Source organism: Triturus cristatus, chromosome 6 (assembly GCF_964204655.1).
Source record: "Triturus cristatus chromosome 6, aTriCri1.1, whole genome shotgun sequence".
In the NCBI taxonomy this organism is placed as follows: domain Eukaryota; kingdom Metazoa; phylum Chordata; class Amphibia; order Caudata; family Salamandridae; genus Triturus; species Triturus cristatus.
This window is the reverse complement of record NC_140589.1, coordinates 1044529808-1044556659: the sequence shown is the minus strand read 5'-3', so window position 1 is coordinate 1044556659 and position 26852 is coordinate 1044529808. Positions and strand designations below refer to the sequence as shown.

Genomic DNA, 26852 nt, shown 5'->3' with positions numbered 1-26852 from the left:
CCCACGCCCAGCCAGGAACTGCACACTCCCTTCAGACTTAACATTGTGGGTTGCCCATATTACTCATTTTAAAGACGGGCACTCTAACTGAAGTAGACCGGGGGAGGCCCTCCCTGACCACAGCATTTAAAGTCTGTGTCAATACTGGACTGAAGACTGCAACGTCACTCAAATACAGGTCTGGTGGAATACCGTCAGGGCCTGGGGCATTATTATTTGTGACACCTAAAATTGCCTTGGTAGCTTTTACTAAGTTAAATACCAGGTTCTGACTACCCAGATATGGACAGCTCAGGCGTAACTGCCACAGTCTGGGGTGAGTAATTATTAATACCTTCAAAGTGAGAGACCCACAAATTGTCATCAATATGATGGCATAGGGTGGCATTGTTAGCTTGAGCAAAACACGGTTGATTGACAATACACCAGAAGAATAAGCTACATCCCCAGGTACTTGTTTGCACTAAATCATCCCAAGCTTGTTCCCTAAGGCCTCTTTACGCCTTTTTAACACAGTCTTATAATTCAGATGAGAGGTGAAACAAGCTCTCTAGGGCTGGTTTTTAATGCATATTTTAATGATCGGAGGGCCTTTGAACACCTAGAATCAAATCATCCAGGGGTGGAGGGAGATGGACTGATAACCAGTTGTAGTAAGAGTGCTGCTACCTTTTTAGAGATATTTCCAAAAGCGGCTAGGATCACCTGGGCACTGACAAATGTATCTAAACAGTTAGCAAAATCCTGCACACAGTTATTAAACAAGGTGTGTGTGAACCGTTCGGGCTCCACCAATGCCCATCTTATGCATCTTCCCATATCAGTTGGAGAATATATACCCTAGGTCCCCTGCTGTCTAGACAAAATGGGCCGCCTCTATCACACGGCGAGGTAAACAGGGTAGTGATTGCTAAAAACGCTATGTGATATGTTAAAGTTGGAAATTAGTAGGAAAAGAGGGGCAGAGACAAAAATAAAGTCTATATATGGTGGAGCAACCCCTGCCCATAAAAGTGAGTAGAATTTGCAGGGCTGGTGATTTAACCAATTTCGCTAGAGAGAAGATTAAGTTGTAAATATTCAAGATATTTTTTTTTAACTTTGTACCTTCTCTTAAACGTTCAAAATGCAAGCCCTTTTGATTCTTAAACAAAATATTTACCTGTACGAACAAGAGGGCTCTCATAGATGTGTGGTATAATCACCAGCTAAAATTAAATTAGGGGAGCCAACCCCTTAACAGGTAAGAGATTGTTATAAAAAATAAATAAAACAGGAGATTGATTCTAGACAACTTTTGATTACCTAATGAACAAGTTACTTACCTTCGGTAACGATATATCTGCAAAAAACATTAGTTAGTTAGATTCCTTACCTTAGAATATCCCCAGGCGTCAGGCTGGATCCGGAGGGAAGATTTTTCATCGGCAGTACCCCTGCGCGTCGGTAGGCGTCGTCTACGGCTCCGCGTCCGTCGTCGGCATCGTGATCGCCGGGATGACGTTGGACTACTTAGACGCCGCCCTCGCACGCTGACATCAGTTCTGTACATAGCTTTCCGCGCCAGGAACGCAGAGCCATGCAAGAAACTGACACTGGTGCCATGAAACTAGGGCCCTGAAAGGGATGACCTTAACCCTAGATATCGGTTCGCAGAACGGGGAGGATGGGTGGGGCGATAAGGAATCTAACTAATGTTTCTCACCGAAGGTAAGTAACTTGTTCATCTGAAAGAAACATGTTAGTTAGATTCCTTACCTTAGAATAGATACCCCAGCAATACCAACCCCGGTGGTGGGTCTGCGAACCAAGATCACACCAGGAAGTCCTGGAGAACGGAACGGCCAAAGAAGCTGTCTCTCCGGACTTGGCTGTTCAGGCAGTAATGCTTGGCAAAAGTGTGCAGCGAGGCCCACGTAGCTGCCTGACAAATGTCCTGCAGAGGGACTCCCCATCCCAATGCAGTAGTAGCCGCTGTGGCCCGAGCGGAATGGGTCCTCAGCCCTACAGGACGATCCTTCTTAGCCAACGAATAACAGACCTTAATGCACAAAACGACCCACCGAGAGATGGTTCGCTTGTGCACTACCCGCCCCTTCTTAGCGCCCACGTAGCCAACGAAGAGTTGGTCGTCCACCCAGAACTGTTTTGTGCGATCCAGATAAAAGGAGAGCGCGCGTTTTGGTCCAGACAGTGGAGCCTCTCTTCCTCTTTCGAGGGATGCAGAGGCGGAAAGAAGGTGGGTAAGGTAACGGGCTGCCCGATGTGAAAGGCAGTAACCACCTTAGGAAGAAAAGAAGGTAGAGTCCTCAGAACAACCTTGTCCTGATGGACAGAGAGGAAAGGAGGTTTAGAAGAAAGAGCCTGGAGCTCACTCACTCTCCTGGCAGAGGTGATGGCAACCAGGAAAGCAGTTTTGAGAGTCAGAAGACGAAGAGGACAGTTATGAAGTGTCTCAAAGGGAGCGCACATCAGATACGTTAACACAAGATTCAAGTACCACTGAGGCAGTACAAAGGGAACAGGAGGAAACATGTGAGCAATGTCTTTCAAGAATCTATTCACAGCAGGGGACTTGAAAAGAGAAAGCTGATCAGGAAGCCTCAAGAAGGCTGTAACAGCTGAAAGATATCCCTTGATGGTGCCCACAGCAGAGCCCTGCTGGGTCAGGGAAAGAAGAAAGAGGAGAACCTCAGAAAGAGGGGAGGAAAAAGGATCAACAGCCTTTGCTGTGCACCATGCCACAAATTTGTTCCACCTGCAGGCGTATACCGTTTTAGTGGAGAGACGCCTGGCTGCCAGAATGACATCACAGACTTCAGGAGGCAAGTCAAATGGCATCAACTGCCGCCATTCAATCTCCACGCATGGAGGTGGAAGCTGGACAGGTTTGGGTGGAGTACCGTCCCCTGCTGCTGCGACAGAAGGTCCTTCTGAAGAGGCAGTCGAATCGGGGGATCGATTGACAGACTGAGTAGCTCGGTATACCAGTATCTTCGTGCCCAATCCGGAGCCATAAGGATGACTTTGGCCCAGTCGCGCCTGATCTTCTTCAGCACTCTGGGCAGAAGTGGTGTAGGCGGAAAGGCGTATAACAGACCGCAACTCCACTCGCGACGAAAAGTGTCTCCGAGCGAGTGCCGCCTTGGAAATTCCAACACGCAGAACTGACATTGCGCGTTCTCTTCGGTAGCGAATAGATCTAACCAAGACTCTCCCCACTGCCGAAAGAGACATTGCACCACGTCCGAGTTCAGACGCCACTCGTGATCCATCATGCACAGACGGCTGAGTTAGTCTGCCCTGGCGTTCAGAGAGCCCGCCAGGTGTTGAACCACCAGGGTTATGCCCTTATGTTCCAGCCATGTCCAGAGGCGCAGAGCCTCCTGACAAAGGGTCCACGACCCGCCCTGTTTGTTGCAATACCACATGGAGGTGTTGTCCGTGAACACCTGCACTACACTTCCCCGAGCAGAGGGAAGGAATGCCTTCAGTGCAAGCCCAATAGGTTGATATGGAGCCGGGACTCCGCCAGAGACCAGAGGCCTCTGATCACCGCCTCTCCCATGTGGCCCCCCATCCCAGGAGGGACGCATCCGTCACCACTAAGTGCTCCGGTTGGGGTAGGGAGAGGGATCTGCCACTGACCCAATCACGGTGCGTGAGCCACCACTGCAACTGTCTTGCAGTGCCCTCCGAGATCAGGACGTGGTCGGACAGGTTGTCCTGATGTTGAACCCACTGGAACTTCAGGTCCCACTGCAGAGCCTGCATCCACTACCTGGCGTGATGTACCAGCAGGCTGCAGGAGGCCATCAGACCCAGCAGCCGTGGGGCCATCCTGACCGAAGCTCGGATAAAGGCTGAAAGATCGGAATCAGAGCCTGAATATCCCAAACACGCTGTTCGGGAGGATAGACCTGACCCTGCGCCAAGTCCATAACCGCTCCGATGAAGAGGAGCTTCTGGGTGGGGACTCAGATGTGACTTTGGCACGTTGATGGAGAACCCCAGCGAATGCAGGAGGTCGGCCGTAGTCTGGAGGTGAGAGACGACTGTTCGGGGCGAGCCCGCCTTCAACAACCAGTCATTGAGATAGGGGAAGACTATGACTGGCAGATGAGCTGCGACCACCGCCATCACTTTCGTGAACACCCGAGGGGTAGTGGTGAGGCCGAAGGGGCACGGTAAACTGAAAGTGCTCGTGATCTACCGTGAACCGCAGGTAACTCTGGTGGGCCGGCAGGACGGGATGTGGAAATAAGCATCTTGCAAGTCCAACGCTACCATCCAGTCTCCAATCTCCAGGGTCTAGGGCAGCCAGAACCTGAGCTAATGTCAGCATCTTGAACTTCTCCTTCCGGAGGAAGGCGTTGACGCTCCTGAGGTCCAAGATAGGGCGTAGGCCCCCTTTGCCCTTCTTGGGAACCAGAAAGTACTGGGAGTAACAACCCCGTCCTACTTCTGGGCCAGGAACGTGCTTGATGGCCCCCTTGGCCAAGAGGGCCGTAACTTCCTCCTGCAGAAGTTGCAAGTGATCCCCCGACATTCGGTGGTACTGCAGTGGCATGGCTGGAGGGGTTGCCTCAAAAGGGAGGGAGTAGCCCCTTCGGACGATTTGCAGCACCCACCTGTCTGAAGTGATGGTACGTCAGTGGAGCAGGTGATGGCGAACTCTGCCTCACACTGGCGTGGCCTCCTACTGGCGTGAAATGTGCCTGAAAGCTAGGACTAGGAAGGATTTGAGGCAGATGCTGCGGATGTGGACTGACCGGCTCTCTGTCCCCCTGCTCCGCCACGGCGGAATCCACATCGGCGACCGCGTTGAGGCTGGTTCTGCGGCCTGTGGCTGGACGAACGTGCGGGGGCGCCCCTTCCTTGGCCACGAAAGGGGCGAAAAGCAGAAGTTTGCTGGTGCTGGGCCGACAGACCCAAGGACTTGGCCATAGCCCTGGAGTCCTTAAAGCGCTCCAGCACGCTATCGGCTTTGTCGCCAAAAAGGCGACGGCTATCAAAGGGCATGTCCATGAGAGTGCTCTGGACATCCCCTGAAAAGCTTGTGGACCTCAGCCAGGCATGACGACGAATCGCCACCGTCGTTGCAATCGCTCTGCCCAGCGAGTCCATGGTGTCAAGTCCACATCTAATGGAATACCGTGCTGCATCTCGCCCCTCAGCAAGAGCCTGGGCGAGCTGTGTCCTGGCCTCCTCTGGACACTGGGGCAGCACGTCCGCCACCTATCCCACAGAGAGTGGGTGTAACGGTCCAAAAGGCATGCTGTATTAATGGACCGCAACCCAAGACAGAGAGGAAAACAGTTTCTTGCCAAACTGTTCCATCCTTTCGGATTCCCGGTCCGGAGGTGCAGACAGGAAGGTGGTTTGGGATGTGGAGACCTGGATAACTAGACTCTCAGGGGTGGGGTGTATGGACAGAAAGCAAGGGTCGCCTGGAGCTGGGCGGAGGCGCCGGGCCACGTTCCGATCCACAGGAGAGACTGTGGAGGGCTTGGACCAAGTGCCCATCAGAACGGTGAGGCCTCATTAAACTGCAGCAGAGGCTCGAAGAGCTTACTGGCGGTTGAAGCACCTCAGTGAGGAGATTAGTCCTCACGGCCGCTGCAGGGAACTTCAGGCGCAAGGCCGCCTTGCGCAGCACCACAGAATAAGTAGCGCCCTCCTCCGTAGCCACGGAAGGAGGAGAGACGAAACCAGTGTCAGGCGAAGTGTCTAGACCACTGGCCTCCCCCAGCTCATCTGCCCAGTCCTCACTTAACTGGCACTGCTGTGCCAGAGGGTCCTCAGACCCCTCCCAGACCTCCCCTTCATCCGTGTCCTGGTAATCAGGTAGAAACGACGGAGCCGGGTCATAGGCGAAAGGCTCACCCATCGACGCCGGATACGGTGCGAGCGGCGCTGCTCTGACGCCAGACCCGGACTGAAACCAGAGATGGCTTCGTCCGAGGACAGCGCCAGGAGCGACACCATGGGGGTCGGCGCCAGTGGAGGAGTCGTGAGGTCAACTGGCGTCAACCGGGATCCCGGCCTGGATCCCACGGGGGCCTGCGGCGTCAGGACCGAAGTTGACGACGGTGCAGGGGCCGAAGCCGTCGACTCGCAAGGACCCCCAGTCAGACCTGCGGGGCCCGGAGGCGCGCCGACAGGCCTCGACGTCGGGAAGAGAGTCCTCATGGCCACGAGGAAGTCTCGAATCTCGCATGGAGTTGCATTAAGCCCAGGGACCGGAGGGTGTGGGGCCGGATGCGACTCCTGGGACTACGGTGGAGCCGCGCAGGGTGGTGCCACCCGAACCCTCGGCCGAGTCGCGCGTCCGGCGAGGGGAGTCAGAAGAGCGATGTCGCTTCTTCGACTTCTTTTTGCCATGCCTCGACTTACCTGAGTGTGACGAGCGGTGATGACTGCGACCGGTCCCTCGACTTCCTCCTCGACCGGGACCTCGAGCGGCGCAGAGCCTACTGCCAGATCTCGAGGAGCTTGCGGGACCGCTGCCGCCTAGCTTCCGACGTCAAGGCCCGGCAGTCGGGGCATGACTTATCGTGGTCGGCCTCAAGACAGTAAAGACACCGATGGTGGGGGTCGGTAACTGACATCAGTCGGTGACAGACGTCACAAGGCTTGAACCCGGGCATCCCTACCGGCACCAGGAGTCGAAGTCGACTCGAAAAAGATAGACAAAAATGTCCAAAAGTTAGTCAAAAAATGACTAAGGGTACGCTCTTCCCGGATCTGCGCTTGCTGGCGCGGAAAAAAGAAGAACTGACGTCAGCGCGCGAGAGCGGCGTCTAAGTACTCCGACAACGTCATCCCGGCGATCAGGACACAGACGCAGAGCCGCAGACGACGCCTACTGAAACGCTGGGGTACTGCTGACGAAAAATCTTTCTGGATCCAGCCTGACGCCTGGGGATATTCTAAGGTAAGGAATCTAACTAACGTGTTTCTATCAGATTTCAAACTTGTAAAACAGATAAGCCAGAAGAGAGTTCTTTAACCTGCCTAATAACTGACAAATAATTATATAATCAGGCACCCTTTAGCCCTGCTAGAGGTCAATTCAACAACCAGGACAAAGTATGCTTTAAATCCCTCTTAAAAGAGACTACTTGTGGTCTCCCATGATTCCTGTATGCATATCACGTTAAACTTTCTCAAGTATGAGACCCAGTTCAGATCACAAAAGCTTGAAGCAAGTTCGGCAATATTCCAGCTTACTATGGTATGGTTGTTAAGGTTACTTGCGGTTGGACCTGTCAAAGAATGAGCTAAAGAGCAATTAGCAGAGAGGATATCAGGACTTGGTGGCGGGGTTTAGGTTTCCAGTCAATCACAGGATTCCAGAGAGCTCAAAGGGGCGAATCAATAACAGTTGCTAGAGATGAGGATAAAGGGGACCTCAAGAGTGGGCGGTGACCCACACATCCCATTTGTGTCCACAGAGAAGAACAAACGACCTCCGGTCTATAAAAGTAACCCAACAGCAGCAGATGGTTCGAGGATAGTTTGCAAGATGTAAAAGAGAGGACAGCTGTCAGAACCCATGCGGCTTCCGTAGGGCGATTGGAATTGACCACCAGTGTCCTCTTTGTAGGCCTTCATGTCTTTCCCTAGCCAGCACACCCTTCTCACCATGTTTATCCTCTCATGAATGCAAGGGCCAAGCTTGGGGAGTAAACAAATCCTGGGAGTCTTAAGACTCGTTGTACCACGGGTCAGCGACAGCACATTCCCAATCACCACAACATAAGGGTTTGCGGCAGGTGGTAAGTCAATAACATCCTCACTTTTACAATGTGATAGACTGGCCTAAGGGGGTGGGCCAGATAAAGGAACGTGGGTGAGGGGGTCTGATGGAATGGGTAGACTCCCTTGAGGACAAGCACTTGTGTCTGGATGGAGCGTCCTTCTGATCTGGTTTTCCTGGAGTTCCTCTTCCCCAGGTGTCATCAGGGTAGCTACTCGCCAAACCGGTCTGTGCTGGGATCAGTCCTCCGTTGTAAGCATGGGGAGACGAGAGATGGTCCCCTTAAAAATCTTTAATGGCCTGCTCAAAGTTTCCCAAACGTTGCTCCAAATACCGGTACAAGTCCATGATTAGTATGTCCAGTTTAACAAAAAAATTGTCCGTGCATCTTGAGCCTCACTATTAATGGGCGATTTCAACTTGCAGAAGGGGAGCGGAATCAACCACACTGGATGGCTGTGGTAGATGGAGGTTATCCGTCCTTCCCTGCAATGCAAGTACTTCCTCCACAGTTGACGTTTCATCATTTAAGGCGCCCACAGCTGAAGAAAGGAATGATAATATACTTGACTTACCCTGCTGGGATCTAGACAGGCTCACGATCCTTTTGATGATCTGTAACCCCTGCGGTGAAGGCCTTGTGTTTCCCCACCCTGTACGCAAGGGTTTATATAGTCCTTAGGGGTCAGGGAGCAGATGTTGGGTGGGGGGTGGAGGTCCAGTGTCAGCCAGCCTTGGACAGGCACAGGGCCCACCCATGGCCCAGGTGCATACCGCGCTCGGGATTGAGAGGCACCTTTTAATGAGCAGGATCCTCCTGCTCCTGGCCCCTCTTTGCTGGCAGAAGGCTTCTGGGATCTGAAGGCCCTCAGAGGCTGGTGCGGCAGCTCGCGCTGTGGAACTGAGTGGTGCCTTTTAAGGCACTGGGCCCTCATGCTCCTGGCCCCTCTTCACTGGCAGAAGGGTTCTGGAACACAAAGTCCCTTACAGAGGCTGGTGCAGCATCCCCACAGCCTATCTCTCCTATAGAATAACACTGGAGTTACCTTATTACATTGTATAAGTGTAAGTTCCAATTGGGAAGGGATAATCAGTTCATGTTTGGTGTCTTTGGAATTGGGGTTAAAAGCCCTATTCAGTGGTGAAATTGGATATTTGATCACAGTTTTAAAAATGCCACTTTGAGAAAACTGTCATTTGTCTGCCTAGGCCATTTGGTGCCTATAGCCTGGCCTGAGTCGCATGACTGGGAGTAACTGACAGACTTTGAATTCCTCCCAGACAGTCGCACAATAGAGGGATTAAATGGGCCTGAATGGGTCATCTGCAGGCAGGATGGGGGGAGCTGAGCACAGCTCCACTTACACCTGAATATCCTATGCTCTGCCTTCACATAAAGGATCACAAACGACCGTGCATTGTCACTGTAGCCAGTTTGGAAATAGGGGAGGCAAGAAATTCCATGCATTACAAAACCCCTGCCTAGAAGCCTCTCCCACCTACCTGAACCATGGCACCAGTATATAAAAGAAGGACCTCAGAAACCACAGCTTTAATTGTGGACCTGTGGATACTCTGCCAGGAAGGAGGACTGTTGTGCTGCTACAAGCATTGCCACTCTGCTGAACTCTTGCTCTAAAAGGAACTGCTGCCCTGCTGTGCTGACCTGCTGCCCTCTTGCCTGGGGAAGTAGAACTGGACCTGCAACCTCATCTTGAACCCAGGACCCCAGAGTGACTCCAAGGGCTAGTCTGATCTGAGCCTCAGGGGCATACAAGGCTCTTCACCAGCTCCTGGACCCAGATGCAGTGTGTTCCTGGGGCCCCACGTGGTGCCTCTCAGGTCCTGGACCATTGGTGTGTCTCTAGAGTTATGAAATCGAGCTGTTGGGCTCTTAATGACCACAAACAGTCCTGTTCGCATCCGAACTGAGCGGCTAACTCAGGAAATCAGCACAAGCTGTCGCCAGCAAGTCTCTTCATGCAGCAGCATCTAGGGCCGGTAGCGGACTGCCAACACGAAGCTCCAGCCTGCCTGTCTGAAACACCTGGCCTGACCTTCGCGCCATGCCAACCACTGCCATAACGCTCTCCTTGCTCCCGCTGACTCTCTCCAATGCCTACGGGACTCTTGGCACAAAATTTGAGAAATTAAAACTTCAGCGGGACTAATCTGGGACTGTATACATCGCATTCGACTTTGACCCGGTCCAGCATGACCGGATAACCACGGTTGTTGCTTTATGCTTTTAGGTACTATTTTCCAATTTATTCTTTAAAAATTCATAACTCCGGTTCTACTGATTAGATGTTTGTATTTTTGATCTTGTTTCATTTATTAAATTAAGCTCTATCTTTCCAATCTGGTGTAGGGTCTTTTCATGCAGTTTTTTCACTCCCTTACTGTTAAATGTGTTGCACAAATACTCTACGCATTGACTTCAATTTAAGCCTGATTGCTTTGTGCTAAACTGCCAAGGGGTTGAGCACAGGTTAATTTGGGGTTTGCTTGTGCCTTACCCTGACAAGGATTATGGGTGTTGCTTGACCAGGACTCACACCCCAGTCAACCAACAACCCATTTTGTTACATTGAGCATTGTATACATAGACTTCCATCAATTTTGTTGCAAACTGTAAAGAAAATACACTTTCATTAGGTGGCGTACCGAGTTTCATTCTAAGTTAAAGATCATCATGGATCAAATACTAAAGGGACAACAGACTTCAACATGCAAAGAGACAAGACTTATGCAACAATCAAGTGTGGTCAATGGTATTGCGAATAAGTCAGAATCGGTAGGAAGAACTGGAAAGCGCGTGACAACTGACAAACAAGGAATCCTGTACTGAATTTATTTAAAATCTGCTTTGTCATAAGTCAAAGCTTACATGTCTGTAAACATCAAGATAAACATTGTTTAATTTTACAATTTGCTAGACAAACATGTCTTACCCTGAAAGGATGTGTGTGGTATTGTTGCCAGATCTGTGCTTCAAACACTGTTCCTTTACAGCTCACATGATACCCAGTAAACATCTTTTAACGTGGTGAAAGTCAAAAGCAAGGCCATTTTAATGAGTGCAGTTTTCATACCTTAATGATTTAATCCATATATAACAATAAAATTGTGAAAAACTATACAATTCAGCAAAATGTAAAATTTGGTCCTGCACTGAAAGACCTTCTAGCCAAGTTGTTTACATATATTCAGTTCACAAGCATGTACACAACAAAATCACTTTAACAACGTTTTATGGTCTATGCTTTAAAAGTATGTTTCCTACTTACACAAACATACAAAAATGAAAATACAAAATTGTTTACAGTTGATCTTAGCAACAAAAAAAAACGTTTCATCAAGAAAAATGATTGTTTTTTCAGCCATCAGAAAAGGAATGCCAAGTAAACAATAAATACAATGTGCTCTCTCCCATATTGACATATTTACACTTGAGTCTTTGGCTTGTGTGTAGGTTTCTCTAAAAAAACTGTATGTGAGCCAGCTATCATAGCACACAAAATATAGCAAGCTAGAATATATCTGTGACAGTTGAAATGTATAAAGAATGCATTTACTATGGATTTGCGTTGATTTTTCTTTTTACTTTACAATGTAACATACATTTTATATTTAAAAAAAAAAAAAAAAATCAAAATGCCACTTTGGAAATATTTATACATGCAACAGATCAGCTGTGTTATATTATTGTGAGATGACTGCATATTTAGACACAATAAAATCGCCGTTTGACGCGGCCTGCCCCATCTTCTTGTTGCACAGATCCATGTGGCACAAATTGTCAATACTGGGTACAGTCACAGACACAGATCGTATTAAGATACACAATTTGATAAGAAAAATACTTTTTTTCATTTAAAATGTTTAAGTCCCCAAGATAAAATCATTTCTTTTCACAGCTGCCCAAAACTCGACTCGAACAATAAACAAAGCTTCGAATGGATTGTAGTGTTTGGCACATCCATATTGACTAAGAGGACTCAAGGTATTCCAGTGCAACATCATAGCAGAACCGGTATTGTTCCTGAAGAATAAAAACAAATGTACATAATTATTGTTCCTGAAGAATAAAAACAAATGTACATACATTAATTCAGCAACCAACATATACATTCTCAAACACATAGATGTGTGAACTGAAACAAACAAGTGGTATGTATTACCACAGCAACCATCTATTGACAAAGTACAGGGCCTTCTTTATACGCAAAAACATATACTCATTATAAAACATACATCCAACAAACACGTTTTCCTCTTATTAGTCAGAGGCGTTGGCCCATAATGCAGTGGACATACAGTGAATTTAACTAACGCATGCATTCGGAGGAAGCATTTGTTTTAATGTATTTAAGGGAGTTGATGTTAGGTGCTTTCTTTTCAATGGTTTTCCTTTCCTACTACGCCCATTCTCTTCACTTGATAAACAAGGATGTAGATTTTTCTCACACGGTTCTCTCTATAGATATTTTTAACCTACAGCTTTTAAGTTCAGAGATTAGACACTGACCTTGGGGTGAGAAATCCTTTACAGTGCAAACCGCTACAAATTGACTAATCAGAATTTTATATCAACGTGGTGTGCAACATAAAGGGGTATGAACGAAAGCTGATCACCATGCTAAAATGTGCCGAGACGTTTTCCCAGACATAGGTGTGTAAAAAGAGGATTATAACCAATGTGCACTTTGTATGCACAACCAACTGGGAGATAGATTTATCAATCAATCAATCAATCAATGAAAACTTTATTCGGATTATTGACAATCCATAAAAGTACAAAAGAAACAATTATAAAATCATACAATAAGATAAAATACTGTTTACACATGGGGGATAGTCCGTCTAAACTTTAAGACATTGTAGACCGGGCACGAACCGCAGTTTTTAAAAAAGAGCTCACACGAAAGACAAGTTCATCATCATCCAGGGACAAAATCATTGAAAATGCAAGTTCCAGGCTAATTGGTTTTGATTTTTTAAAATACGGAGTTAAAAACCATTTAATATACTTCATATAAAATTTACAAAAGAATAAAAAATGTAGAATTGTTTGCCTACTCTGGGAGTCACAAGGGCATGGCTCAACTGATTGGTCATTAAAGTTCCATAAAGGGAAGCTAAGTGCATGTTTAATGGTGCCTGCCCTAAGGCGAAATATAAGGCCTCGGATAGATTTATCTTGTGCAGAATGCCCCACTCGTTCAATAAAACAGCATTAAGTCGTGTAATCAGGCATGCCACTAGAAGAACATCTGAGAGGCTGACACACACACACTTGAAACATAAGTGTCAATACAGGGATGCCTGGTTCCATCATTAGTTGTGTACAAGTGCTGCACACATTTAAAGTGCCACACTTGAGTTCAACAAACATAGTGCAGGTTAATGGAAGACCCAGGGGCGGCTCCTCCACTAGGGCAGAGGAGCGTCACCCCACTGCTTTCTCGCAGTGTGAGAAGCAGAAACCTAAAATGGTAATAACTACCATTTTATGTTTCTGCTGCTCACACTGCGAGAAAGCATAAGGGTTTGGTTGCGGGTGGGCGGCTGCTCTGCGAGCAGGGCTGGGCAAGGGAGGAGTGGTGTGTCCACTATTGAGGGCGCAATAACTGTTTGGTCGTCCCTCTGGAGCCGCCCAAATCAGTCATGCACACTCTGCCCTCTCTCCATGCAGGCTGCAATGCAGCCTACATGGAGAAAATGGCCTCCCGGTAAGCCCCCGGCTGGGCGGCGGCCCCACCAATCAGAACGCTGCCATTGCAGCGTTGTGATTGGGGAGGGGAGGGAGGCTGCCTGCTTCCTGTTCCTGCAGGAGAGCAGGAGCCGGGAAAAAGCGGGACCCGGCCGGCGGACTGGTACTTTATTTATTATTAAATTTACCTCCCCCGATTAATGCCGACTGCAACTTGGAAGACCTTTTTCTATGGCTTACTACATCCACGAAGCAGTACTAACCTAAAAAACCACTAACATCAAAAACCGTGAACCATGAAAAGAGCCAGCACTGGTCACCATGAAAGGATGATCCTGGGATTCTGACAATGAACTCATGGTTTAGTGACAAACACACCAACTGAAAAATGTATTTGCTATATGGGCAATACCATACATTGAACACCATTGATGAAAACACACACTGCAGGAAATTGAAAGCTTCTAGATTAATGAGCCAAGCTGTAAAACCAAACCACTTAGGAATCAAACTAGCAAGAAAAAATATTTGTTGGGAACTCTGATATCTAACAGACCACTGGCTCTCTAAAGGTACTAGCAAATCACACAATACGGTGAAAAGGATTTTATTTCCAAGAGGCCTTGTGACAAATGCAAATAATTTTACAGTCTAGAGATCAGTCTTCTCGAACAGAATGAACTCGTAGATTAGTGTGGGTGAGGATGTTCAGCTTTGCCTCCTATTTCTGGTTGCATCTATGAACAGGTGGCTCCAACAAGGGACGGTCACACTAGTTCAATCGTCCTAGGGAGATTCGGTGGACAGAATCCTAGGTTGGTGGAAGACGCTTTAAAGTGTCAACTAGAAAAGTGCCTCTCAGCATGTGCGCACACTATAACAAAAAATCTAAGTGATCCTCGCAGCTGAGCTTAGTATTCACAACTCATAAAAAGCCCCCCAAGGGCTCCTAATCTTTCATATAACCCTTAATCTCTAGAACCCTGATTAATCGATTCCTACCTGTTCAAACCTATACTCCAGCTGCTACTATACCTGTCCCCTTCTTACCCACTCCCTGCTCATCCCACAATACATAACCCATCCACCATGTTCTTACTGCCCCTGCCCTTGTAATTGTCACCCTTCTAAGCCACCTATCTCTCCCTCACCCTACCCATCTACTACTCCCTTTTCCAATCGCCTTACCCACCAAACTACTCCTGAGTCCTCACATAAGCTCTAATTCCCCTCCTTCTCTCCCATTCGTTCTATGCTTCTCCTTCACACTCCTCATGGATCACATCTACTGCATCTTCTTAGACTTTATAGCCTGTATCAACATTTTAGTTCGATCTGTGTCTAGCATACACGCTTTATTTAATCTATTAAAAAAGTTGAGAGCCTCCATTCCTTCTCATTCTCCCTCCTTATTCTTCTCCTCCTCTCACGGAGGATACTCTGTTCCTTCCACAACATTCAATATCTCTCAGCTGCCTGTCTTCCTTCAATAAACATTCTCTACTTACCTGCTCTCCTAACCACTATCACTAACCATGACAAAGACCTAATCTACCTCCTGCAGCCTGACAACAGGCTTTCCACTTCTAACTCAGCTCCTATATCCACCTTCACTCCTGCTCATTAACCCTTCTTAAACATTAACCACAACAATACCCAATACTCTCTGGGGGGGGGGGGGGGGGGCCGCTGCTACTGCTCGAAGAGCCAGGTCTTGAGGTGCTTCCTGAAGCTGAGATGGTCCTGGGTCAGTCGTAAGTAAATGGGGAGGGAGTTCCAGGTCTTCGCTGCCAGGTAGGAGAATGATCTTCCCCCGGTGGTGGTTCTGCAAATCCGTGGGGCGAGGCTGGTGGAGCGAAGCTGGCGGGTGGGGGTGTAGAACGAGAGGTGGCCATTGAGGTATTCGGGGCCCATGTTGTGGAGCGCTTTGTGTGCGTGGGTGAGCAGTCTGAACGGGATTCTTTTGTTGACAGGGAGCCAGTGGAGGTTCCTCAGGTGGGTGGATATGTGGCTGTGGCGAGGGATGTTGAGGATGAGTCGTGCGGAGGCGTTCTATATGCGCTGGAGGCGATTCTGAAGTTTGGCGGTGGTTCCTGCGTATAGGGCGTTCCCGTAGTCCAGCTGGCTGGTGACGAGGGCCTGGGTGACTGTTCTTCTGGTTTCTGTTGGGATCCATCGGAAGATCTTTAGAAGCATGCGCAGGGTGTTGAAGCATGAGGATGAGACGGCGTTGACTTGTTTGGTCATTGTGAGGGAGGAGTCCAGGATGAATCCCAGGTTGCGTGCGTGGTCCGTGGGTGTCGGTGCGGTGCCCAGCGCCGAGGGCCACCAGGAGTCGTCCCAGACAGATGGGGATTGTCCGAGGATGAGGACCTCCGTCTTGTCCGAGTTGAGCTTAAGACAGCGGTGCTTCATCCATTCTGCTACCTCTTTCATACCTTCCTGAAGGTTGGTTTTGGCGATGGCTGGGTCCTTGGTGAGGGAGAGTATCAGCTGGGTGTCGTCGGCATAGGAGATGATGTTGATGTTGCGTTTTCGTGCGATGGTGGTGAGGGGCCTCATGTAGATATTGAAGAGCATTGGACTGAGTGAGGATCCTTGAGGCACGCCGCAGATGATCTCGGTGGCCGCGGAACGGAAGGGGGGGGAGGCGGACTCTCTGGGTTCTGCCGGAGAGGGACGAAGGGACCCATTCCAGGACCTTTCCTTGGATTCCAGTGTTGTCGAGGCGGTGTATTAGGGTGCGGTGGCAGACGCTGTCAAAGGCTGCTGACAGGTCTAGGAGGATGAAGGCGGCTGTTTCTCCGTTGTCCATCAGTGTTCTGATGTCGTCAGTGGCTGCGATGAGGGCGGTCTCGGTGCTGTGGTTGGCTCGAAATCCGGACTGGGAAGGGTCAAGCGAGTTGTTTGCCTCGAGGAAAGCAGTCAGCTGTTTGTTGACGGTCTTCTCTATGACTTTAGCCAGGAAGGGGAGAAGAGAGATGGGGCGGAAGTTCTGGAGGTCCTTGGGGTCCGCTGTGGGTTTCTTCAGGAGGGCGTTGATCTCTGCGTGTTTCCAGCTCTCAGGGAAGGTTGCTGACTTGAAGGAGCTGTTTATGACGTTCTGCAGGTGGGGTGCGATGTTGGTGTCGGCTTTGTTGAAGATGTGATGGGGGCATGGGTCGGAGGGGGAGCCGGAGTGGATGGTGTTCATGACGTGGATGGTGTCTTCACTGCTGATGGGGGGTCCAAGAGCTGATGGTGGTTGTGGGGGTCGCTGGTTTGGTGTCCGGAGGTGGAGTTCGGGTCCGAAGCTGTCATGTATATCTGCAATCTTGCGGTGGAAGAACGTGGCGAGGGAGTTGCAGAGGTCTTGCGAAGGGGTGATGTCGTTGTTGCTGGCGTTGGGGTTGGAGAGCTATTTGATGATGCTGAAGAGTTCCTTGCTGTTATGGGTGTTGTTGTCCAGTCGCTCTTTGAACGATGTCCTCTTGGTGGCCCGGATCTGCTGATGGTATTCGCGGGTGGCGTTTTTGAGGGCCGTCATGTTTTCTGTTGTTCGTTTGTGGCGCCAGGTCTTTTCGAGTGTACGGCAGGATCTCTTTGTGGTTTTGAGGGCATCTGTGAACCATGAGGGTTTTCTGGTGGCGGTCTTGCCGTGGGGGTTCTTCAGTGGAGCGAGGTCGTTGGCGCAGTTGGTGATCCACTGTGCGAGGTTGTGGGCTGCGTCGTTGGTGTCGGGTATGTTGGTGTCGGCTGGTGGGTTCTGGCTCAGTGATGTGGTAAGCTGGTCTGTGGTGATTTTGCTGCAGCATCTGCGGGGGATCTGATGCGTGAGGTGGTGAGATGTAGTGTTCTTGAATGTGAAGTGTATGCAGCTGTGGTCTGTCCAGTGTAGTCCGGTGGAGTGGCTGAAGGTGACGTGGGTACTGGCGGAGAAGATGGCGTCGAGAGTGTGGCCAGCGAGGTGGGTTGGTGTGTCCACCAGTTGCTTGAGTCTGAGGTTGGCGAGGTTGTCGAGCAGGGTGGTGGTGGTGCTGTCGTTTTTCTCAAGGTGAAAGTTCAGGTCTCCTAGGAGGATGTATTCTGGTGAGGCTAGGGCGTGCCGGCTAATGAGGTCGGCGATGGTTTCGCTGAATTGTGTACGCGGGCCCGGGGGTCTGTAGATGAGCGTTCCTCTGAGGGTGGTCAGGGGGTCGGTGTGGATCTGGAAGTATAGGTGTTCGGCGGTGGAGAAGGTGTCTTCGGTGTTGGTCGTGACGCTGATGGTGTTTCTGTAGATGACGGCGATCCCTCCTCCTGTTTTGTTGACGCGGTCCCTCCGGGTGATTTTGTAGCCGTCCGGGATAGCTATAGCGATGTCGGGGGCTGAGGAGGCATTCATCCAGGTTTCCGTGAGGAAGGCGACGTCAGGTGCTGTTGTGTCGAGGAGGTCCCAGAGTTCGATGGCGTGCTTGTGAATGGAGAGGGTGTTGAGGAGGATGCACTTGAGGTGGTTGTTGTTGTGGTGTGGTTTGGTTTGGCGGGCGGGGTGCGGGGTCGGAGGCAGGTGAATTTGCAGGCTTGACAGTTGAAGGGCCCGTGGGTGCGCCGTGGGGTGGCTTGAAGCAGGCGGGTGGTCATCCGGTGTTGAGTGCGTTGAGGGCGGCGGTGTCGTACTTCAGTCGGGTGTCCTGGTTCCTGCGGGGGCCAGGGGTTCTGGCGCCAGGTGCGGTTCAGGCGCGGACGGGCGCAGACGGGCTTGCCTTTGGCGCGCCCGCTGCGCGCGTCCGCTGCGTGTCCGCGCGGTCTCCTCCATAAATGGCGTAGTGGGAGGGAGGAGCAGCTGGGAGGCGGGAGCGGGGCGGCGAATGGGCGTCGGGGAGCGGGTACATAAGAGAAAAAGGGGTGGGGCCGCCGGGGAGCGGGGGGGGCACAGAGCGGGAAAAATACAGTTACGGGGAGTGCAGAAAACAGAAAAGAGCTAAAAACAGGGCACAAAGCAAATACAATAATGGGCACAGTAAAAACACAAAATACAGACGGAGCACAGGAGCAGCGGCGAACTCGCAGCAGCGGCGAACTCACGGCAGCAGCGGTGAAGGTCCTGGTCACACACGGGGAGCCGTGCGGTGCGTGGAGCGACCGGCCCTGCAATCAATAACCAACCACCACACAAATAATCAGATTTCCGCCTAACCCTCAGGACCTACTGTTCATCACAGAAAACCAGCTAGGTGACTAGGCACTCTGATTTTGCAGTTCATCCATTATACCTGGATATGGGATACTCACACATAAGCACCTCAAGAAGGGGAGAAGGTATAGTAAGCATCTTAAAAATATCTCACAGACAAAAGGATTATGACAACTGAAAAACCAACCTCTTCTGGTACTACTTCACTTCTACTGCACATTCCATCTCTAACAGAGAATTGGCAGATGCTCTCCTAAGTAGCATCTCTGAGGTCATAGGCAGCCACATAAATCTCTGCACCCTGGGAGATACCTTAACATCTTGCTCGGCCAACCAAATATCACTCAAATGAAGTCCCTCATGGTAAACCTAAAGGTTCTGCATTTCTCTCAACTAGCATATGGACTAATATATTCAAATGGATACACTTTGGATGCAATCCTGGCACCGCCATGACTCGTCACAAAAATAGGAAACCTATGCATAATCTAGAACGATCATTACGTCATATACTTTCTGGTAAGCTTCCCCTTAAGAACAACACCTACAGCATGAGGGCCAAAATAAACTACTACAGAAACAAGAGGCAATTCGAATCGCACTATAACTTCTACTCCCCAAAAACAATGATGGAAATGGAAAAAGTGGTTCAATGGCGTTGACAAAATAATATTTGAGATGATACTCCGTTGTCCAATGGGACATAAAAAAGAAAATCCCTTGGCTCAAGGATAGTAAGCTAACAATATGATGACAATCAAACAATAAAAGAGGCAAAGCACATTGTCACAAGAAGATATACAAGTCATCCATTAAGGATACAGAAAGAATGCATTACTCCATAGGGCATTTAAAATACAGTTTTAATGACATGCACAGTATTTCTCTCACAATTCAGTAACACAAAGTACAGGGCTGACAAATTATCACTTACAAGTCTCATGTAAACCAATTTGTTTCAAAAAATGAAAATAAACTGGAGCACTATCTCCAGACATAGATGCTAAAACTTAGCATGCAAAGACCATGATCAAAGAGACAAGCTATAGAGGTAGACAACTGTCTTTGGCTTCCTACAAGCAACTCTTGGATACCAATTTCAAGGAACTGGTTAAGATAATTAGGCCACCTGTCTCTCAGTGAGAGTCTGCTTGGTCCAAAGCTTTAAAGCATTTTATTTGCCAGATTTCCTACTTCCATTGAAAAATCCTCAACAACACACCAGCTTCAGTAACTTTACCCTCTGCCTTCAAGGCCTCCTAAATCATACAACTCATCAAGAAAAAGAAACAAACCAAAATCCATCTAGGGTGACCTGAAAACAACATTGGACAGAAACGGATTGGCTTCAACATTTCTCCCGGATCTATTTGGCAGATATCACACTGTTGACCATTAGAACATTGGAAGGTTCGAAGCTCTATTGAAAACAATGGTGCGCTCAGGGCTTCTAATGGCCGGTGGAAGCCCAGAGTGCCAACATTCCAATGTTGTCATTCACAGCTGTTGCAGTTAACAATGGCCTCATGGAGCCTGAGTGGATTTTAGACCTCTCAGGCTCTGTGAAGCCTTTGTTTCATTTGTTAGGACATTCTTCCCGCAAGTGGCAAAATGTTCTAATAGCCTTATAGCTCTCGTAGCTGGGCTATACCGGCATTAAAGTCCTGCTCCCTTGTTAAAGGCCCTCGCCTTGGGCCCTTAACGCTGGAGTGGGCATTTAATGGCCGGTATAGCTCTCTACGGTGGGCTTTAAGGCTATAACAGAATTTGGTACTGACACTAGAGCTCAGGAGGAACTCGCTAAAAGCATCACAAACTGGATTGTTTCCTACTTTTAAAGCAGGAACAGCAACATCTTAATATCCCCTTGTCATATCAGCTTTTTTCACCTCATGCAGTGGAGTACTGTAAGACCTGGTCCTTTCACTACTCTTGTTTAATATCCACTGAACTGGACCTTATCAATTCCTTCAACTTAACAGGCATATCTAGCTCATCCTTTACTTGATTCCAACTTAAGCATAAAAGCAACTACAAAATGCAGCATCATAAGGAGTGCAATTCTGTAGTCCTCGCACACATCAAACCTGTGCAGAAAATAATGTCACGTACCAGCACCACTTTGGTCAACCAGCAAGATACCAGAACACATTTCCCACATACCCCACATTGTAATTCTACATTCTTCAAACTAAGCACTACCTATGGCACAGGATGCTTCCTGTATGCTGTAATGCATTGGAGGGAGGGAGGGGGAGAGGGAGAGAGGGAGAGAGGAAGAGGGAGAGAGAGTGTGTGTGTGTGTGTGTGTGTGTAAAGTGATACACAGAATATTGCGAAATATAAAAGTTAACACTGTAGGTAGGGCATGAAACTTTTAGCCTTTCGTTTTACAGACGCCACACAGTAATAGGAAGACAAACATATTAATCCGTAATATGTTAGGGTTAATAGGATTGCACCGCTGTAGGGTTTTGGTTTCCTATATGTAATTTCCAAAGGACACATTGAAATAATTCTAGGAAACAAAGAAAAAGCTTATATGAGATATGGCATTTGGGCTGCTAAAAATGAGGGGGAGTGTAAACTCTGACTGTCCAGAAGGCTGCATCTAGTTTAAAGCTTTGAACTCCACTAACATACCAAATATCTCGAGTGCAAAGTATTGTTTCTTTATTGAACAAGTGCAAGACTAGCTCAGTAGGATTTAGTTACCAACATTGATCTTATAAATCAGCAAATGGAATGCATGTTGGTAACAGGATAACACTGCAAGTATGCAATTTTGTTTTTGAAAAATATCAGTGAACTGTTTACCAACATGTTTCACAACACCCACTGCTAAAATCATAGTGTATTGCATCTAGCAGCAAATCAACACAATCAGACCACAGAAACAGATAACTGTTAGAAATGCTAATGACTTAATTGCTGGGTTACTTTTTAAAGCTTTTAGAATGTCCTCAGCTAAGGAAGTGGTTTGTGAGCGATGGCTGTGAGAGCCCACTATGTTCTGGTGGGTTTCCTGGTTTGTTTGCAGGCTGCCAATCTTTACAGCTGTAGAAGACTGCAAAGATAGTACACCACAGAAACAAGTAACGTAGCCAAACTACCTTCCACATACTAACGGACCACACTGCATAACATGCAGTATGGGCATGAGACGTACAGTTTGCATTACCCGTGAACACATACATTACAGAATTGTAATTGTATTTGACCAGCACATTATACCCCTGACAAGATGCTGAGGCACATAATCCGACGGGCTGCATGCAGTAAGGTCTATGTGAGAACCATTTTTGAATTGTAACTGTGTGACCACATTGTTGTTCTAAATCTGTGTTGGGTTGCAGTGTGAGAAGAAGTGCAAGAGACAATAATCCTAGTTTCCTTTAAACCGCTGGTGTGAGTATTTCAGCAGGTCTCTTACGGAATTTTTGGGAGATTGTAGAACAGTCAAGTTATATCCTGTGTTGGATACAACAGTTGAGAGAAAAGCGAACCATAATAACTGGGTGAATGTACTTTTAATATGTGCATTTTTGACAGCTATAAAATCCAGATTGTTTATAACGTTTCAATGAACAGTCAAATGCTTACCAAGTAAGAAAACAGATTAATATCATAACATCTGGCTATGTCGCTAGTGGAAACATTATACAAGGCTATAGGACAGACATCATCAGCACAGTAGTTGCATGACTGCTGCATCTTACCGGTGTTTCTACCATGTTTGGTTTGCTGTTACGAAGAGTCTTTACTGCATGAAAAACATCAACAACGTTTTGTCTTTTGATCATGTCGCAGACGATGCCAATCGCACAAAACATTCCACTGCGACCTCCTCCATTTCTAAATATAAAAAGGTACATTTTAATATGTATATTAAAAGCCAATTCCCAAATAAGCTCTGCCGCTTTTGCACATGCGCCTGCAGTGCATATACACAAGGCAGTGGTTTTAATGATCGAATAACTGACAACATGAGTGATAATGAAAACAAGCTCAGTTATTTTAGGGTCAATCAGTAATCAATCAAACAACTTTATTTGGCTTTTGAAATAAAACCCATAAAAGTACAACAAATCGATACATGTTCCACATATAAAAAGCCATCCTCTGGATACGTACAGTAAAGTTAATTTAAAATGTATTAAAGCGGTTAAAAACCAGTTGAAAATAGACAATTACAGTAAAAAAAAAAAAAAAAAAAAAAAGCGGGATCTGCCAGATACAGCAGTCTACCTGGATAACCCGAGCATTCAGTCACAACTGGATCTAAGTCTGACTGCCAACTTAAAAAAACTAAGAACATGAAGTAGCGGGTAACCTGGAAGCATTTGTAAAAAGATAAAAGCAGGTCGAACTTGGCTAAAATTTGCCCTATTTAAAAATGGGAATAATATATGACTTTACGGGCACCTCATAGAAACTACAGAACAATAAAAAGTGGAGCATGACCTGTGGAGACTTTCAGTCACAGCCACAGGGCAAGAGATTATGACCTTTGTTTGCCCCTCAACTCGGGTCAATGATAATTTATTTCAAAGTCTTCAATGATCCAATGAAATCTGCTCTGAGAAAGTACAAACTCAGAAAAGAAATACCGTCCGTGGTAGAGACTGAATGTCTAAACTATTGTCAGTAGAGACTGTGGCTTAAGTGTAAGTGAATATAGTGATAGTCGGGTTTTAGTGAGCAAAGTTTGAAGAAATTGACATAAAGATTGATGCACCAAAATTGTGTTGTCTGGAATAATACATGGAAGGCACACCACCAGAGCGGCAAGCTGCAGCCATTTTATTGTCACATTTAGCACGCATCCTATGTAAACATATCCATACTATACACCAAGGCCTGCCTTGGGCATGGGCAAGCGTGGCCTGGGGCACCAATATTCTGAAGGGGACAGCAGGGAGCTGCCTGACAATGTCATGCGAACAGCAGCTCGTCCACCCCCCCCACCCCCCAGATCTCAATCGGCTCTCGTTAAAGGCTCTGTAACCAGCCCTTAATGTATCTCAGTATAATTGTTAGCACCCCATCAACCACCCTGCCCTCCTCCCATCTCCCTCACACCTCCTACCACCACAACGCCTCCCCCCCCCCCCCGCCCCATAAGCACAAAGTTTTTCTCCGCCAAGGGCGCTGTTCTGGTCAATCCGATTTAGGGCTGGCCATGCATAGACCATCCTTTAACATTACAGCTTAAAGAATGAGTTACTTACCTTCGGTAACGATGTATCTGGTGGAGACATAGTCTAGCCGCGGATTCCTTAACTTAGAATATCCCCAGGCGTCAGACTGGTTTCGGAAAACTTTTCCTGCAGCAGCACCTCTGCACGCCGAGGGATGCGGCGCCGTCCGGCTCCGCCCTGACGTTGACCCCGGACATGACGTCAGTGGAGCTATATATGCCCCTCCCGGCGTGCTGACGTCAGTTTTCGTTGGAGAAACTTTTCTGCATCAGAACGTGGAGCCATCACCAAAAAACTGTGAAAATATGGGAACAGAGTGCAAAAATGATGAAAAAATAGAAGAAATTGACAAGTGAGACAGAGCAGTGTCATGGAGAGCCACCCCACAAGAGTAAAGGCTCACGCAACGTTAAAGGGGGACAAGGATGTGGAAAAAAACAGCCTGGCAGAGGAGAGGAAGTCCACATCCTGAAAGTAAAACCGTGAAGGAGAACAGGTCCGGAACCCTAGATTAAAGAGAATTCACCACAAAACATCACCAGAAAGGGACGTCGCAATCCCAATCAAAGAACCACAATGTACATAGCCAATAGATATGAAGGAAAGGCCCCTGAGGTGGCAAAGACCACAAGGCAATGTAGAAGGGGAAAGCAGGATGGTGGGAAAAAGCGTGAATGGATTTCACACCCTACAATCCAGGCCAAGGACTGGAAAGAACATATGATCTATGAACAGAACAAATTAGTCTGTGTTGGAGTGAGAGTATATCACCTTGCATAAGGGCAAGCCACCCCAAGGGAGGTGAGTATAGAAAAGCCTCTACCTTAAAAGGTCCTCGCAGAACGGGGAGGACGGGTGGGCATTAAGGACTCTGCAGCTAGACTTTGTCTCTACCAGATACATCCTTACTGAAGGTAAGTAACTCGTTCATCTGATAGACGTCTAGCTGCAGATTCCTTAACTTAGAATAGATACCAAAGCCATACCCACAGAGGAGGCGGGTTTCCGACAATCCCATGAAGTTCTTGAAAGTACGTAGGGGTCCATAAGGTGACTTAACACCGTGAGGAGGACAACGTGCAGGTAACCACCAGAGCATGACGCGCTAAAGGGAGCGGAAGGAGTGGTAGGCAAAGGCAATAGAAGCTGTCACAAACAGCAGGAAAGAACCCAGTTATGGAAAGTGGGTTGAGGCTAAGTGAAAGTTAAGGACTCGAGAGAGGGAGTTGAACCCACCCAGAGTGGGAAAGAGCTCCAGGATCTGAAGTGGCGACAAAAGCCTAAACAAGTACAGGTCGTTCCAGACATCAGTGTGAAAGAAAACTGAGTAACTTGTACCCGCAACTGCACGTGGGACAGCAGAGGCAATAGGTTGCCCCTCATCCAGAAAAAGCCAGCATGGAGAAGAAACCATATCCCAGATATGGTGAGTTTTGTAGATGCAGATGGCAGCCAAGCCGTGAGAGACGGCAGATGGTAAGACAGACACCTCACATACCAGCCTAAAGAGCACAACTGAGAAAAGTAGCTCTGCGGAAACCGGCACCAGTAAGACAGAAGCGACATAAGTGGCAAAATGTCAATTTATGGCGCAAGATGCTGGTAGCACAGAAGGTAGACGACACGCCATGCACGAACCCGTCGGGTAAGAGCACCGAGGGGAGTCAGAGCAGGAGGGAAAACAGTGAAACAATGAAAACGTGACCCAACAAGAGTCCCGCGCAAGACAGATTGGGAGAAAAACGAAGCACAACCCTGGCAAAAGTGAGGCCAGAGGTAAAGGTCCCCGAATCGAAGGAGGAAGAGACACCCCTCGGGAGTGTACAGCAGGAACCCCAAGCAAAGCTTGGAAATCCCCATACGGAAAAAGCAGGGATTAAGGACACTGCTATAGGATAAGCGGCCCCACGTAAGACAGACAACCTCTGCTAACCCAGTAGCTTGGAGAACCATAAGATGCAGGTGCACCAAAAAGGAACACCAAGAAGCAGGCCGCATAGCGGCAATAAGAAACAGGTTGCATAGCGGCAAACAGGGTGGCGTTTGCAAAAGAACCACCACAGCCAGGCGGTGCACCCGATGTGCGACATAGACAGTACACGGCACGGGACCCACACTGGATCCCGGTGCCATACAGACAGACCAACCCAACTTGCAATAAGGCAAGTTATACGAGGAATCCTGTAGGAAGAGACAAGGGACTTCAAGCAGGACCTCTGCTCAGGGACTCCATAGGAGCGTATCAAGACAACGGCTGAACTGAATGTCATCAAATACCCCACATAGGGTAAGGCACACCAGTATGAGTGTCCTCTTGGGTAAGCACACAGTCAGAGGACTGAAAAGAAAGGAAGCAGCCAATCGGCTGCGCCGAACAAACTGAGAAATGGCTAACCAGCCGTGAACAGTAACCAACCCCGAAACCCAACCTGAGCATCAGTGCGGTTCCGGAAAATATAACCAAGAACACGGCCACCAGAATTACCACAGGCCGGACAGAATGCGGGAGACCGCCGAATCTGCATGGCGGTCAAAAAGATCCACTCCATTGAACGGAAGATCCCTGAGGGCATCCTGAATATGATCAGGGAAGCGACTGTCGCGCAGCCAAGCATGGCGACGTAAAGCCGCAGCGCGAACCAGGACCCGCCCCATAGAGTCAGTTGCTTCCAGGGAAGACCGAAGGGAAATTGTGCCATGCATCTTCCATGCATAAGAATGTGGAGCAATTCCGTACGTGACCCTTCTGGAACAGAGGGGAGAAGGTGAGCAACCGAGTCCCAAAGAGCGGCAGATGAGTGTTCAAACACAGGCTGGATTTAAAGCCCGGAGGCCTGCGCTAGCGGAGGCGGAAAGCCTGCGGCCACAATCACCCGGTCACCGAGACTCTCTTGTGGGAGGTAACAATGGTAAAGAGTGTGAAGAGTGGAAATCAAAAGCTGCCTGAACAACTAGGCCTTGAGCAGGCAGGTGAAGAGACAAAGAGGATCACCTGGTGCCGGGAGGTTCCTACGGGCA

At 48.3% G+C, this 26852-nt stretch overlaps 1 protein-coding gene across 15 annotated transcripts in view; it reads right to left on the bottom strand.

The window, feature by feature from the left end:
- Positions 1 to 10599: 10599 nt before the first annotated feature.
- PTPRK (protein tyrosine phosphatase receptor type K) overlaps positions 10600 to 26852 on the bottom strand; it is a 1135739-nt gene continuing 1119486 nt past the window's right edge. For all 15 annotated transcript variants that reach the window (XM_085611847.1, XM_085611842.1, XM_085611846.1 and 12 more), the window contains 2 exons: positions 22353 to 22488; positions 10600 to 11807 (listed from right to left, as the gene is read on the bottom strand). In XM_085611847.1, coding sequence (XP_085467973.1) covers positions 11754 to 11807; positions 22353 to 22488 — 190 coding nt within the window. In that variant the 3' untranslated portion in view covers positions 10600 to 11753. The remainder of the gene's footprint in view (positions 11808 to 22352; positions 22489 to 26852) is intronic.